Source organism: Carettochelys insculpta, chromosome 2 (assembly GCF_033958435.1).
Source record: "Carettochelys insculpta isolate YL-2023 chromosome 2, ASM3395843v1, whole genome shotgun sequence".
Lineage (NCBI taxonomy): Eukaryota > Metazoa > Chordata > Testudines > Carettochelyidae > Carettochelys > Carettochelys insculpta.
Window position 1 is genome coordinate 6,815,493 of NC_134138.1, and position 15,734 is coordinate 6,831,226.

General features: G+C 53.5%; 2 protein-coding genes across 14 annotated transcripts in view; both read right to left on the minus strand.

Moving 5' to 3' along the window:
- The window catches only part of LOC142009084 (nicotinate phosphoribosyltransferase-like), a 37,727-nt gene extending 34,813 nt beyond the window's left edge, over positions 1–2,914 (minus strand). For 9 of the 13 annotated variants that reach the window (XR_012644328.1, XR_012644326.1, XR_012644327.1 and 6 more), the window contains exon 1: positions 2,704–2,906. Coding sequence is in view for 10 of the 13 variants with exons in the window: in XM_074986571.1 (XP_074842672.1) it covers positions 2,704–2,857 (154 nt within the window). In the remaining 3 variants the exon portion in view is untranslated. Of the gene's footprint in view, positions 1–2,703 lie in introns of all 13 variants that reach the window. The other 4 variants (XM_074986574.1, XM_074986573.1, XM_074986569.1 and 1 more) reach the window with 1 other exon arrangement.
- Positions 2,915–13,998: 11,084 nt separating this feature from the next.
- Positions 13,999–15,015, minus strand: LOC142008398 (heat shock protein 30C-like). Its single transcript, XM_074985588.1, has one exon. It carries the CDS (start codon positions 14,946–14,948, stop codon positions 14,217–14,219), a length of 732 nt encoding a protein of 243 aa, XP_074841689.1. The 5' UTR covers positions 14,949–15,015; the 3' UTR covers positions 13,999–14,216.
- Positions 15,016–15,734: the final 719 nt, after the last annotated feature.

Sequence of the window (15,734 nt, forward strand, 5' to 3'; positions counted from 1 at the left end):
TGGAGGGATGCCGAAATACCAGGCACGTTTCCTAGATGCGGAGCTATTTTTCTGGGATACCTCAGTGTCTCGAAATAGCACCAGAGTGTAAACACGGCCTTAGAGACCTTGGTAAGTATCACTGGCACCTGGACCACACAGAGGTCAAAAAGATCAAATTCTGGCACTCCGTCCCAGAAAGGTTGCTGACCCTGGTACGTACTGTGACACTGGAACAGAGAGGTTCAGGAGCGCCTGGGTTCTGTCCACATGAATCTGACCACTCTGGTGGAAGCATTCCTAGTCAGGGTTCCCTCTAGTTTTTTTTTCATCCATCGGTGGGATAAATCATTACGTGCACCAAGGCACATGCATCACCCACAGAAACATGCTGCCAGCTGCAGGGGGCAGTGGACACTGGTAATGGGATGGGCAGCCCCTGAATCTCCTGGGTGGCCACCCAAATGCTCAGCTTACAAGGGAACACACCAGTCTGGGGAAAGAGGGTTTTTCTGCCAAAGACATTTACTTTCTTCCCACTCCTAAAAGATTGTTGCAGCACTCTACTGCATTTACAGTGCCTCATGTGCCTATGAAAACCCTCTGTCTCAACAGCAGCAGAGTAACGGCTCAGCTGGGACTTGTGGGATAGGGCCGGATGAATTCCTGGCAGAACAGAAAGGCCATTGGGATGGAGATGTTGTTGTACAGGAGACACTAGGCCAAGTCACAGCTGCATAGTAACTGCAAACCACAGAAACGCCCCGACGGCAGTTTCCTCCAGCATGAATTTAAAGTGGAAAAAAATTAAAATGCAGTGAACTTAAAAAACCAGAGCCAGAATTACAGGGCATAAAACAGAAAAGACTGGAAAGAACCCTGAATGAAATTTTGTTCTCTAAGTACTGTTTTTATTGTGACTTTGCAAAGAGGAACGTGTGTTGGTTCAGATGAGAGAGAGTGGCCAGGAAAGATGAATTAGGAGAAGATTTGGGGAAAAATTTCACAAGCCTAAAAGAAAATAAATCAGCTATTTATTTGTGAAGTCCCTTGATTCAGGGCAGCAGCAGGAGAGGAAGTTGCCCAGGAGGTGAAAGCTGCGAGCTGAGATAATATTTAACAAGCGAGATAACCCAAGCCACAGAAATACTCAAAACTATCACTTCAGCTGCTGATTGGTTATTAATTGAGCAGACTCCATGCCCCCCGGCCCCGATGCTGATGATGAGAAATTTGCTATGGGTAGGAACTAAGCTAAGATTTAATCCTCTCATCTTTTTCCTGTTTATCTCATCCCACACCATGCTGTGGTGTTACAGAAACAGGGACTTGACACATGCTCACTAGGAGATCTCTGTAAGGAGCCCTTGGCCTGGCACTACTGTGATAAATACTCACACTATAGCTTGGAGGCAGAGGGAGAAGGGACGGACAGATTGGGACCCAGTGGTTAGAACACGGCATTTGCATCTAGAGGCATGATGCTCTGGGGTGTGAAAAATCCATGCTCCTGACCAACACAGCTTTGCTGCTTCTGCCAGCTTGGTTACTGTCACCCAGGGAGATGGTGTTCTGACACGGACAGAAAAACCGCCTATGCAATCATGCCAGCAAAGCTACACACCACAGCTCTGCCACAGGGCAGACCTGGCCTCAGGGTCAGGGAAGATGCAGCTCACAGGGTGGCACTGAGACACAACAGGGAGTGAAGAATGACCTTAACCTAGAAATCTGGACAACTGGCCCCATGCTCCTCCGCTGCCTGGGCAAGCAACGCTCAGACACGTGGTAAAGTATCTCTAGTAACGCCCTCCTCCCAGTCTTGGGCAAGAGCGGAACACGAGATCTGACAGCGGCTCACTCCACACAGGTGGAAGCCCAGGGAGTCTGTAATCCAGCCCACAGATATGGGAAATCCTGTCCTGGGCATTTCCCCTAACACCAATTCCCTGGCACTGCCACCCCGCTCCTATCATTTTCCTGAGTCACCCACCCTGTGCCTGCTCTAATGTCCCCAGGCCTGAGCCCATTGCTCTTTGGCACTGACCCCAGGCCTGCATGCCACCTGGCTCTGCCCCTACTGTTCCCAGGACCTGAGGTCCAGCCTCTAAGGGTTTCCTGCACTATCTCCCCTCCCCCACTGCTCCTAATGCTCCCTGGCACTGCCTGCTGCCTCGCCATGCCCCAGGTCCGTAGTAAGAGGCAGTGCTCGTCCACTGAGGGTCCTAAAACAGGAATTTTTTGCGGGGTGAGAGCCCTGTTCCCCACATTAGAAAACCAAATAGATTGGTACCTTAAGCTGTTTGGGGCCCAAAGCTGTAAAACCTAGCACCAGCTCAACCCCTCCTGCTCTGCGGCATTAACCCCAGCCCTGGCTGCCTTCCCCACTCTCCCCAGTGGTCCCTACCACTACCTTCTGCATCCACCTTCTCTAGCACTGCTCCTGTCCCCCACTTGCTGTGCCCACATTCCCTAGCACTCCTCCCAGGCTTCCTGGCACTGCCCTCTGCCTCCCAAGACCCCTGCCCACATTCCCCAGCACTGCCCACACCGGGCCCCTGCCTGCACCCATATTCCTTCATAACACTGCCCCCTGACTCAGCCCCCTGCTCCCCACATGCCCTCTACCCCCCAGCTCCCGGGAAATAGCCCCTGCCCCCACATCCCCTAGCCCTGCCTCTCAGGCTCCCCCTCACGCCCCAGCACTGCCCCCGCGCTCCCTACCCGGGCCGCGCAGGCGGAAGCCCCGCAGGAAGGCCAGGCACTCGCCCAGCCCCGCGCCCACGACGAAGCCCCCCTGGAAGGGGCAGCGGCGGAAGAAGAGCTCGAACTCGGCCGGCTCCCGCTGCCGCCCGGCCCGCCAGTAGCCATAGGCCATGGTGAACTGGTAGAGGTCCGTGAGCAGCGCCAGCGAGCCCCGCCGCCCCGGCTCCATCGCGGCTCTCACGTGTCCGCCCGGGACGGGAGCCAAATGTAGCGTCACGTGGGGGCAAAGGAGGCGCCGCCAGCCAATGGGAGCCTCCGCCACCCGCAAGGGCGCCTGGGAGTTGTAGTCGGGGAGGGGTCTGCCACCTGAGCGAGCCCCAGGGGCGAGGGTCGGGTCCTTCGGCGAGACGTGGGGCACGGGCTTGGGTACCTCTCCCCAGCGCAGCTCCGGCCTCTCCTCCCGCCGGCCTGCTGTAGGACTGCACAGCCCCCTGCGCCCACCCCTGTGGGGCCCCACACTCCCCTAAGGCTGCTCAGATCGCTGGGGGCCGGGTTTTGCTGAGATTTCTCCATCAAACGTTTCAGATGCAAGGCTGCTGCCTTGCTTGTGCGTGCTTTGAGGTTGGAACAGTGCAGGCACTGTTGTTGTGGCCCCCTCACCAAAACACTGGGCACAGTGGGGGAAATTGACAGCTAGGAGGTAGCGGGGCTTGTGGGGGTGAGTCAGGCATACTGCAGCAGCACAGCAGCGTGGCAGTTGGGTGGAGAGAGGGGCTGTAGCGTTACTGTAGTCACGGGACAAAGGAAAGTCCCTATGAGAACCATTAGATTTTTTATGGGGGTGGAACAGGGTGAACAACAGCCATTAACTTGAGTGCAGGAGATGGGGTCTGTCCACATGGGCCACTCAGACAGACCTTAAAGCTTGTGCCCCTTCACTGACAGCCCATCAACACCTGAAGTGGAGACCCCCCACAACAGCACTTGCCTAACTCACCTGGGGAAGAGAAAACAGAGGGGAGTTGTAGTCTAGAAGTCTTTCCAGAAAAGGCTGTTGTAAAGAGAGCACTGATAAATTCTCCATGTAGGAACCACTGATACAGCTAAGAGCAACTTTGAAGAGATTATGGCGGATTACGGAACACAAGTGGAAGGAAGGGGTCCCTGTAGGGATTGTCAAATCAGAGAGGTAAATGTGTGGTCGGGGAGGTGGCATAGCAGGGAAGGATTTGGTTTTTTTGACCAGGGGAGTCTCTTTCGTGAGCGGGGATTGCTGCCCAGAGAGGAAAAAGCATCTTTGCAGGTAGTCCTGCCAACCTAGTGAGGAGGGCTTTAAACTGGGTTCCTCAGGAGATGGTGACACAAGCCCTGAGGTAACTGAGGAAGGAGGTAGTATCAATCAAGTGGGTTTCCTGGGTGAAGAGGAGAAAGTGGGCCAATCAGCCACTTCTCCAAGATGCTTGCACACAAATGCCAGGCGGCTAGGGAACAAACAGGAACAATTAGAGGCCCTGGCACACTCAAAGTAGTACGAGGTGGTTGGAATAATGGAGACTTGGTAGGATGATTCACATAACTGGAGCAGGGTCATGGAAGGTTATAAACTGTTCAGGAAGGACAGAGGGGAGAAAAGGAGGAGGAGTTGCGCTCTATGTGAGGGAGCAGTATGATTGCTCAGAGCTCCAGTACAAGGAGGGAGAAAATCCAGTTGAGTGTCTTTGAGTTAAGATTAGAAGCGGAAATAAGAGGTGATTGTGTAGTTGGTGTCTGCTATAGACCACCACATCAGGGAGACAAGGTAGATGAGGCTTTCTTCAGACAGCTAAGTGAAACTTCCAAATCACAGGGCCTGGTTCTCATGGGAGACTTCAATCATCCGGACATTTGTTGGGAGACCAATACAGCAGCACACAGACAATCCAGGAAGTTTTTGGAGAATGTTGGGGATAACTTCTTGGTACAAGTGCTGAAGGAACCAACCGGGGCTCTGCAAAACGACCTACTGCTCAAACAGGGAAGAACGAGTAGGAGAAAGAAGTGGGTGGAAACCTGGGATGCAGCGACCATGAGATCATAGATTTCAGGATCTGGACGAAAGGAAGAAGGGTGAGCAGTAACATACAGACCCTTGATTTCAGAAGAGCAGACTGACTCCCTGAGAGAGCTTACCAGCAGGATCCCTTGGGAAATGAAGATGAAGGGGAAAAGAGTTCAAGGGAACTGGCAGTATTTTAAAGTCTTACTGAAGGCACAGGAACAAACCATCCCATTGCATAGTAAGAAATGCAAACATGGTAGGCAACCAGCTTGGCTTAACAGGGAAATCCTTCTCTGTTACTATTCAAAAAAGATGCATACAAGAAATGGAAACATGGACAGTTGACTAAGGAGGAGTATAAACATACGGCTGGAGAATGCCGGGCACTAATCAGGAAAGCAAAAGCACAATTGGAACTGCAGCTGGCAAGGGATGTGAGGAACAACAAGAAGGGTTTCTACAGGCATGTGAATAATAAGAGGGTTATCAGAGAAGGTGTAGGGCCATTACTGGATGACAGGTAACCTGGTGACAGATGAGGTAGGAAAAGCTCAAGTACTCAATGCTTTTTTTGCCTCAAGTCTTCACAGACAAAGTCAAATCACACACAACAGTCCTAGACAATGCAGTATGGGAAGGTGGAGAGCAGCTTTTTGGGGGGAAGGAACAAGTTGAGCTATCTAGAAAAACTAGATGTACACAAATCCATGGGTCTGGATTTAATGCACCCGAGGGTACTGAGGGAATTGGCAGAGGTCATTGCTGAACCTTTGGCCATTATCTTTGAAGACTCTTGGAGATTGGGGGAGATACCGGATGACTAGAAAAAGGCAAATGTAGTGCCAATCTTGAAAAAAGGAAAGGACAATCCAGGGAATATAAACCAGTCAGCCTTACCACAAGCCCTTGAAAAAGTAATGGAGGGGATCCTCAAGGAATCCATTTTGGAGCACTTGGAAGAGGGGAAGTGATCAAAAGTAGCAAACATGGATTCACCAGGGGCAAGTCCAATCTGATTAGCTTCTATAACAAGGTAACAGGCTCTGCAGACATGGGGATGTCAGTGGATGTGATATACCTTGACGTCAGCAAAGCTTTTGATACTGTCTCCCTCAACATTCTTGCCTGTAAGTTAAGGAAATATGGACTGGATCATTGGACTATAAGATGGATAGAAAGCTGGCTTGACGATCAGGCCCAACAGGTAGTGGTCAATGGCTCAATATCCGGATGGCAGTCGGTTTCAAGCAGAGTGCCGCAAGGCTCGGTTCTGGGGCCGGTGTTGTTCAACATCTGTATTAGTGACCTGGATGAGGAACTGGATTGCACCCTCAGCAAGTTTGCAGATGACACAAAACTACAGGGGGTGGGGGGAGAGGTAGATACATTGGAGGGTAGAGAGAAAATCCAGAGTGACCTGGAGCAATTGGAGGACTAGGCCAAAAGAAATATGATGAGGTTCAACAAGGAGAAGTGTAGAGTCCTGCACCTGAGGCGAAAGAATCCCAAGCATTGTTATAGGCTGGGGACCGACTGGCTCAGCAGCAGTATGATGGAAAGGGACCTAAGGGTTATGGTGGATGAAAGGCTGGGTATGAGTAAGCAGTGCACTCTTGTAGCAAAGGCGGCCAACGGCATACGGGGGTGCATTAGGAGGGGCATTTTGAGCAGATCTAGTTGTTCCCCTCTATTCAGCACTGGTGAGGCTAAATCTGGAATATTGTCTCCAGCTTTGGGCTCCCCCCCCATAAAAAGGATGTGGATGAGCTGAAGCAGGTTCAGCAGAGGGCAACAAAAATGATCAAGGGGCTAGAGCACAAGACCTATGAGGAGAGGCTGAGGGATTTGGGCTTGTTTAGCTTACAGAAGAGAAGACTGAGGGGTGATTTAACAGCTGCCTTCAACTTCCTGAAGGGGAGCGCTAAAGAGGAGGGCGAGAAACTGTTCAGGGCTGTGAGATGGTAGAACAAGGAGTAATGTTCTGAAGCTGAAGAGGGAGAGATGTAGGTTGGATATTAGGAAAAACTACTTCACCAGGCGTGTGGTGAAGCACTGGAACGCATTGCCTAGGGAGGTGGTGGATTTTCCATCTGCAGAGGTTTTTAAGTCCTGGCTTGACAGGGTTCTGGCTGGGATGACTTAGTGGGGGTTGATCCTGCTTGAAGCAGGGGGCTGGGCTAGATGACCTTCTGAGGTCCCTTCCAGCCCTATGATTCTATGAAATTGTTTTCCTTACTCACCAAAGACAGAGCCAGTAGTATTGGACTTAAATTGCAGCAAGACACACTTAGGCTAGACATGAAGAAAAAGAAATCCTGGCAGGGTAGTTAAGCCCTGGAATGAGTTACCTCAGGAGGTAGTGGATTCTTGGCCACTGAAGGTTTGTAAGAATTAGCAAATCAAACACCTTTCAGAGAAGATGTAGATCACTGGCTCAACGTTTCCAGACTTTCCCCTTTCAGTTGTATGATTTAACTTGGAGGTATGCAAGATTTCACCTCAGTTAAAAACAACTTGTTTACAAAAAAAGCCAGACAAGAGTCGCAGCAACTATAACTGAAAAATGGCTCTCTTTGCAGTTTTACTTTACAATTACATTATTTTTAGTCTGGTTGATTCTCTTACATGTCAGTGTATACAGAACTATATAAACAAGTCATCTAGATATTTTAGTTTGTTCTGACTTGGCTAGCGCTTTCAATGTAGCCTGTTGTAAAAATTAGGTACATCTCTATAAGTTGATGTACGCTCGTGGAAGACTTTTATGTACCCCTCTGTTTGAGAGCCACCAATTTAGACAGTACTTAGCCCTGCCTCATTGCAGGGGACTGGACTAGATGACCTATCCTATGTTTGTCCCTTCCAGACCTACATTTCTATGAAGTCTTTTAGATCCTGCTGTGGCCAGTACCCTAGCCTATTATGGAAGCTGAGATACGTTAACTGCTTAAGAATTATACAGTAGAGCCCCAACTCATGTGGAGGTTGTGTTCCTGGCAACCTTACATTATTTTTTGTGAAACTCTGGGAGCCAGGAAACTGAACAGCCTGGTTCCCAGCTCCCCACAGCTCACAGGAGACAGCCTAGTTCCCAGCTCCCCTCTGCTTGCAGGAGCCAGGAACTGACGAGCACCAGCGCTGGTCAGTTTCCCAGCTTACCACAGTGCAGCAGGGAGCCAGGAACCAGAAAACTGCTCCTGGCGGGTGGCAGCCAAAAGTCAGGCTGGTGCCCCAAAAGAAGCAATTTTCCAGATCCTGTCAGGGGTGTTAGTCATATTAACCCAAGATACGTACACTTGAGTTGCATGTATCTTGGGGTTTTACTGTACAGCAGTCCCAAGTCAGGTTTAAGACCAGGATTTTTAACATAGCTTATCCTAACCTATTTCAATTGATCAAATTCTTCAATGACTGAAAGTAATATTAGTTTGAATATTGAAACTGAGGGGACGTCTATACTTACCAAGCATTTGACATGCCACGATTCATCCTCCAGAGTTTGACTTTGCCACATCTGGGCAGATGTGGCAAAATCAATCTCTGGGCTCAGCCGTCATCCCTGGTACTCCACACTGTCACATCCAGTAAAGGACATCAGCACGCGCCCAAAGAGCCCTGATCTACACTCAGGAACAAAATTGCTCCTGATACGTCAATTCTAGCTGTCATAAGGAGAAGGGGGAGAAGGTGTTCTTGGCCTCTGAGGCTAAGACAAGGAGCAATGGGCTTAAACTGCAGCAAGGGAGGTTTAGGTTGGACCTTAGGAAAAAGTTCCTGGCTGTCAGGGTGGTCAAACACTGGAATAAATTGCCTAAGGAGGTTGTGGAATTTCTATCTCTGGAGATAAATTTAAGAACAGGTTAGATAAATGTCTATCAGGGATGATCTAGACAGTATTTGGTCCTGCCATTGGGGCAGGGGGCTGCACTTGATGACCTCTCAAGGTCCCTTCCAGTCCTAGTATTCTATGATTCTATAGCTATGCTAATGGCATGCCAGAATTGCGTATCTGGGATTGACTTTGTTCCCTAGTGTAGACCAGGCTTAAGACATCCAAGTATCTACTCCTCTGGTCACACAGCTCAATTAGTCACACTCAGAGTAAACCAGAAGGGACAACTAGGTCTTCTAGTCTGACCTGCACAGTTTAGGCAACCAAAACCACCCAGCACCTGCGCACTAACCCTAACAGCTGAAACTAGCCTGAAGCACTAACACCCCCAAGAAACCAGACTTATGTACCATAGGCAAAGAACAGGAGGGCCTGTGGTGTACCAGTACCCAAGGTCCCTGTCAAACACAGGAAAATAGTGAAGTAAGAGCTATTTAGATCAACTGTAAGCGACCTGCGGCCACACAATGGCAGGGAAGTGACAAATCCCAAGGTCGCTGCTAGTCTGACCAAGGGAGGGGCAGGGGGCAAGATCTCTTTCCCAATCCTACATGTGGTGATCAGCTAGACCCTGAGGAGGTAAGCAGGAACCAGTCAGACATGCATCTAGGGGAGGGAGTACTCAGTGCCACTTCAGACATGCCCAGTGACCCCTCTCCATGTTAAGCCATCTGCAAGTCCTCAGAGGAAGGAGATAAGGGGATTTGCCTTCCTGCTACCTGCGGGTGGCAAACACATTCAAAGGGCAGTTTCATGTTCAAGATGATTTTTTTTTTAAAATAAGAACATGGCTAAAGCAGCTGCTGTGAATAAAGGCAGCTAATTCTGAAGTTACTTAATAAACCAGCAACACTTCTGAACACTGAGCTGTTTTTAAGTAGATCTAAATAAAGGAAACCCTAAAAACTCCTCATTCTTTTAATGGCCACTGCTAAGCACAATGAAACCAAATTATTGTCAATCTAGAGTCTTCAGGAAGACACCAGTTACAAGCCTGACACTGGAAGCTTATGTTTGCACATTGGGTCTCAGACTAAAGGAGGCAATGGGACCCCAACCCTGGCTTGGCTGAAGTGGAATCATGAAACTCAGCCAAGTATTCACTCTGGGCTATTTCATAGGACTCCTTGTGATACCAGCACAGCATGACACTGGGAATGATAGTTGACTCTCTCCTATTTTGCAGCTTTGTTAGTAAGATGTACAAGAGACTCCTGGGGATGTTGGCCACCATCTTCAAACCCCTGTGGGGCAGGCACACACTGCAAAGAAACACATGCCACACCATCCACACTCAGTTTTGACCTTTTATTAGTTCCAGAAAGGATAAACGTTTGCTCTTAGATCTTGTTGAAAGCCGATATGTCAACACTCTGCACCTGAAACAGAACAAGAAGTGCCAACGAAGTTCAGAACAAATTCCAGTTGTATAGCAAGACTTATTGGACTGCTCTCCTCAGAAGTTTGCCTTATCAGCCCTCTCCCACCCCAAGTTTATCAACTACAATTTATTACAAGATCATTTAAGTCAGTAACGAGTCTTGAAAGTCTTAAAATAAGATCACTTGCATTAACATTTATATAAGCCCCCAAACCCATATTTGGAACCCCATTGTGCTAGGGACTGTACAAATGGATAAGAAACAGGCCGCACCCCAAACAGCTTACAAATTAAAACAGTTTTCAAACATCCTACAGAAAGGGAGAAGTTCCATTTTTAATTATGGTCGGTGGGCCAGTATATAGATTTTGGTAGGGGTAGCTGAGGCAGCCAGGGGACCAGGGGTGCTTCGGCCAAGCTGGAGTGTCCCTGCCCCGTGGGCACTCTAACATGGCTGGAGCAGCTCCTATCTGTGGTGGCCCTGGGTGTGCTCCAACCAGGCCAGAGAAGGCCATCTACAGCCTGCCTGGACCACCCCTGCTGCTTTGGCAACAGGCAGGGAGCTGCTGCAGCCCATTCTGATTAGCCATAAGCCATCCTAAACTGAGGAGAACTGGTTAAAGTTTAACATCCCTAGTTTTAAGATTACACAAATAGATATGCGGTAGATAGTGGCCTTTGTATAGCAAAATTAACTATGTTCTTACTGGTCAATGCACCTTGTCATCACCTTGAGCACTCGGGTGGAAGAACTAGCCTTCAAGATTGCCCTTGGGTTCTCTTCTTGTTCCCCATCCATGCAGGTCTCAGGTCTCCCTCTTCTCTCCCCTGCCCAGCCACCAACAATTCCACCTGTGCTATAGAGTCCACTCCAACCCACACCCCCATCCAACCCACTAAAACAATTCGGGAATTGCTAACGAAACAGTGAATTGCTGTCCCAGAAGCATTCACACATTAAGCATCAGGAGCTAGCAACCCAATGAGAACCAGAGCAAGGAAGATTCACACAGAGACATGGCTTCCGGCTGTTTGCAGGCTCTGAACTCTAGTTCTCTGTTGTTTTCAAGGCTATCTTTGCAGCCATGGGAACTACACACTCAATGCTCCCTCATCATATCCAGTGAAAGTTCTGACTGACAAGGAGACCACCTTGCAGACCACCTGGATCCAATCCTCACGGCCCCCAATGGGGTGGAGGGCATTGAGTCCTGAGCCTTGCAGGCTTAGAGTCAGGTGGGCTGGGATCAGATCCACACCATGGGCGCTCGCTGTGTGCGTGCGCGTGCACGCTCCTTCTCCTCTTCTTCCCCCCACATTGGCAGAGGGAACAGAAGCACCCTGCCACCTAGCGAGCCTTCTCCTGACACTCTGGTGAGAATTCTGGCAAATCAGAGCAGCTGAGGAGGGGGGAGGAGAGTGTCTGGGAGTGCAGTGGGTGAAAAGCCTCTCCAAGGAGTGTGTGGCGGCAGCAGCAGCAGCATGTGGATGTCACACATCCCATGTCCACCCTGTTCCTGCACCCTCCCACCCAGACCCCCACCCCTCAGCCTGTTCCTTCCTTCCCATCAGGACCCCAGCCTGCTACTGCACTCTCACCTCCAGCCCAGACCCTAGCTGAGCCTGTACCTGCCCTCATCTCCCAAACACAACCCACTCCTTCACCCTCCCTCCCACACCCCAAACCTCCAGCCAGCTCCTGAACCCCTCAGTCATCACCACAACACACTTATGCACCTTACCTCACTCACATCCACACCACCCACCCTTAGCTTGTTCCTGCAGTCTCCCTCCTAGCCCTTTGGTTCCTACCTACCTCCCGGTAGGAAATAGGCTATTTCGATGAATAACTTCTACACGTCCTCCAGGGCTGGCAACGTCGACGTTCAACTTCGACGTTGGGCAGCACCACATCGAAATAGGCGCTGCGGGGGAACGTCTACACACCAAAGTAGCACACATCGAAATAAGGGTGCCAGGCACAGCTGCAGACAGGGTCACAGGGCGGACTCAACAGCAAGCCGCTCCCTTAAAGGGCCCCTCCCAGACACACTTGCACTAAACAACACAAGATCCACAGAGCCGACAACTGGTTGCAGACCCTGTGCATGCAGCATGGATCCCCAGCTGCGGCAGCAACAGCCAGAAGCCCTGGGCTAAGGGCTGCTGCACACGGTGACCATAGAGCCCCACAGCACCTCTCTCACACTCCCTCTGAGAGCCTTCAATGCCACCCAGCCTGCAGCTGCTGTAGTCTCTCCCACACCCCTGTTCCTGGTGCATGTGGAGCTCCCAGGGGGTCCCAGCCCCCGCTGGACACAGCGCCCAGGTGACACATGCAGCAGGTGGGTTTGCCGTGTCTGTCTCTCTCTGTGGCACACCTCGGCTGGGCGCTGGGCTGGGGCTGAGCTGCTGTCAGCACAGTGCACCCAGCCTGGGAGGGAGGTGACAGCCGCAGGCAGCAGCCCAGGGTCAGGCTGGACAACACGAGGCTCCAGTCTCTCTGGTGGAATCACTGCCTGAGCTCTGCAATCCCGGGCTGGGGACACAGCGTGTGAGGGTTGGGCAGGGACACGCAGGAGGCTCACCCTGCAGGTCCCTAGCTGGGCTGGGACTAGCACTGTGCAGCAGTGGGGACAGTCAGTAACACAGGGCTGGTCACTGCAGGACTCTAGGTTCTTGTGATGCTACAACCAACTCTGCCACCCATCACTGGACAGTAATTCCCCAGACCTCCAGCCCCGCCCAGCCCCACTGCCCAGCCTTGGCTTCACCCAGAAGACCCAGCACCCTCAGAAGGAGGGCAGCTGATTCAGAGCTGTGCCTCCTGCTTGCCCCATCCACAGCCTCAGGCAGCCCTTGCTGCTGGTGTGAGCGCCCAGTGGAGGGTTCCCAGCTGGGCAGGGGCAGCTCTGGGACTCAGAGAATTTTGAGGCTCGGACCGTTTGATGCCACAGAAATGGGGAGTTAATTTTTGATCTCGGCTACTGTTCGTTGCAGGCTGAGCACAGCCTGGTCCTGGTCTCCTCTTTAACCCACAGCAAAACACACCCTAGCTGGGCAGGCCCTCTGCATTCTGTTAGGTGGCGAGACGTCGAAGTCGCTAACCCCATGAGGGGATGGGAATAGCGCCCTACTTCAAAGATGAACGTCGAAGTAGGGCACGTGTAGACGATCTGCATCCTGTACCTTCAAAATAGTGGGGTGCGCCATGGCGGCCATCAGCTGAGGGGTTGAGAGACGCTCTCTCTACAGCCCCTGCGGGGCTCTATGGTCATCGTGTGCAGCAGCCCTTAGCCCAGGGCTTCCGGCTGCTGCTGCCGCAGCTGGGGATCCATGCTGCATGCACAGGGTCTACAACCAGTTGTCGGCTCTGTGGATCTTGTGTTGCTTAGTGCAACTGTGTCTGGGAGGGACCCTTTAAGGGAGTGGCTTGCTGTTGAGTCTGCCCTGTGACCCTGTCTATAGCTGTTCCTGGCACCCTTATTTTAACGTGTGCTACTTTGGCGTGTAGACATTCCCTCGCAGTGCCTATTTCGAGGTGGTGCTGCCCAATGTCGAAGTTGAACGTCGACATTGCAGCCCTGGACGACGTGTAGACGTTATTCATCGAAATAGGCTATTTCGATGTAGCGTGCACCTGTAGACGTAGCCCTTATGGTGGCTCGGGGGGAGCCAAACACCCCGGTGTGGATTCTCCCAGAACTCTGCAACCTGTTCCAGCCCCAGGGCCCCACGTAAGCCCCCTTGACACAGCTCCAGGCTGATTAGTCATTTTCTGCCCTGCCCCCTACAGCCCAGGCCAGGCCACCCACAGGGGTCTTCCTATATATTCTACAGGAGTCCGTGCCCCCCGCGAGACAGTTGGGGGCGGGGGGATCGTTCAATCACTCTCCAGCCTTTGTTCGGACAAACATTTTCCTTTTATTCTCACAACTACACCCAGTTGCGCAACCCACAGACCTTCCCCCCCCACCCATGTGAAAACCCCCAGCCGTGAGCTCATTCCCCGCCCGCGCAGCCCATCGCGCACAAACGTTCCCAGGTACAAATCCAAGTCCCGGACAAATCCTGCACAGACACATCAGAGGCGGAGATGGAAACTCGGGGCATCATCGCTGGTCCCGTCACTTCTCCCGGGGCCAGACAGGGGCCGCCCCACTGTGTCCTGTGCCCGCCCCAGCGGGAGCGATGTCTGCCCCCAGCCGGGCTGAGCCGAGTCAATGGACCCCAGTCCCGGGCTCACGAGGGTCCCGGCCGCTGGCAGGAGCCTCCGGGGCCGCGGCACCGCTCTCGCCTCCCGTCTCCGTCTCGCAGCTTCCCGGCTCGTGGCCCTCCGGGGCCGGGGCGCCACCTCCCGCCGCCGCCTCCTGGCACACGCGGATGGGAACTGCCCGACCCGCCGCAGCCGGCAGGGCCACACGGGGCGCCTCGAGGCACAGCTGCCCGGCCGGGGACAGCGAGCACAGCACGGCCTGCGCGTCCACCTCGGCCGGCAGCAGAGTCTCTCGCCGCAGCTCCCGGTACTCGTAGGAGCAGACTCCAGCCTCCGACTCCGTCCGTTTCTCCCGCCGCCCGCTCACCGTCACCTTCCTCCCGTCCACTCGCACCGCCAGCTCCGCCGGGGAGAAGCCGCTCACGTCCATGGACAGCCGGAACTTCTCCTGCCCCGGAGCCGGACCAGCCGCCCCGGCCTCCTGCCCGGCGCCCTCCGACCCCTGCCGGCCGCTGCGCCTCGGCTGCCAGCTGCGCTCGTCTTCCCCGCCCAGCAGGGGATAAGCCCGGAGCAGGGAGCGTCTCACCCGCTCCATGTCCGCCACGTGAGACTGCACGTCCCCCACCAGCTGCTCCCACAGGCTGGGAGGCTCCGCCAGGAGGCTGCGCGCTGCGGCGCTGCTGCGGAGCCACAGGGGGTCGTAGTCGTAGGACCGCCACACGCGGAGCGGGAGCATCTCGCCGGCCCGGAGAAGCTGAGACAAGTTAAGGGGGTGCCGCTGCCCAGCGCCGCAGGAGCCGCTTCTGTCCGTCTCGTCGCTGACTGCCACTGGAGCAGCCGCCGCAGCGCAGCCTTTTATAGTGAGCGCCGCGCGCGCCCGACACCTCGGGAACCTTCGCGCGCTGGGGGGCGGGGCTAAGGGCGGGGCCTGCTCGGGAGGGGCGGGGCCGGCAGTGGGCGCTCCGGGCTGGGCTGGGCTGGGCTGGGCTCGATCCTTCCCGAACCCGCTGGGTTCCCCGGGAGGGGCCGAGTCTGAGCGCCGCGGGGGCCGGGCCAGGGGCTGCGGGGGCCCGATCCTGCTCACCGCAGTCACGCAGAGATCGGAGCCAGTCGTGCGGCGCAGATGTGGAATGATCGACCCCGGTCCAGAGCGATTGGAGGATCCCGGAGGCTGCACGTGTCTCCTCCAAGCGCTGACCTGTGTCAGAATAAACAGAGGGGCCGGCGCACGCCGGTCGGAGGGACCGAGGGGTGTCTGGCCTAGGAGTGAGAGCGGAGGCCTGGGAGAGTTGGAAGCTGGGACTCGAGGGACGGTGCTGTAGTACGGGGCAGTTTAGGTCGGGGTGGGGGGCGGTAGAGGGCAGGGCCTGAGGGCTCGTGTATTTTGGTGGGGGGTTAAAAGGCGGTGTGGGAGTGCAAGGGGCTGTGGCCAGGCCATGGAGTGTAGGGAGTAAGATGCTGGGGTCGGGCGGAAAATCTCCTGGCAGGGGAGGGGTTGGTGGGGTGAGGGTAGGAGGTGGGG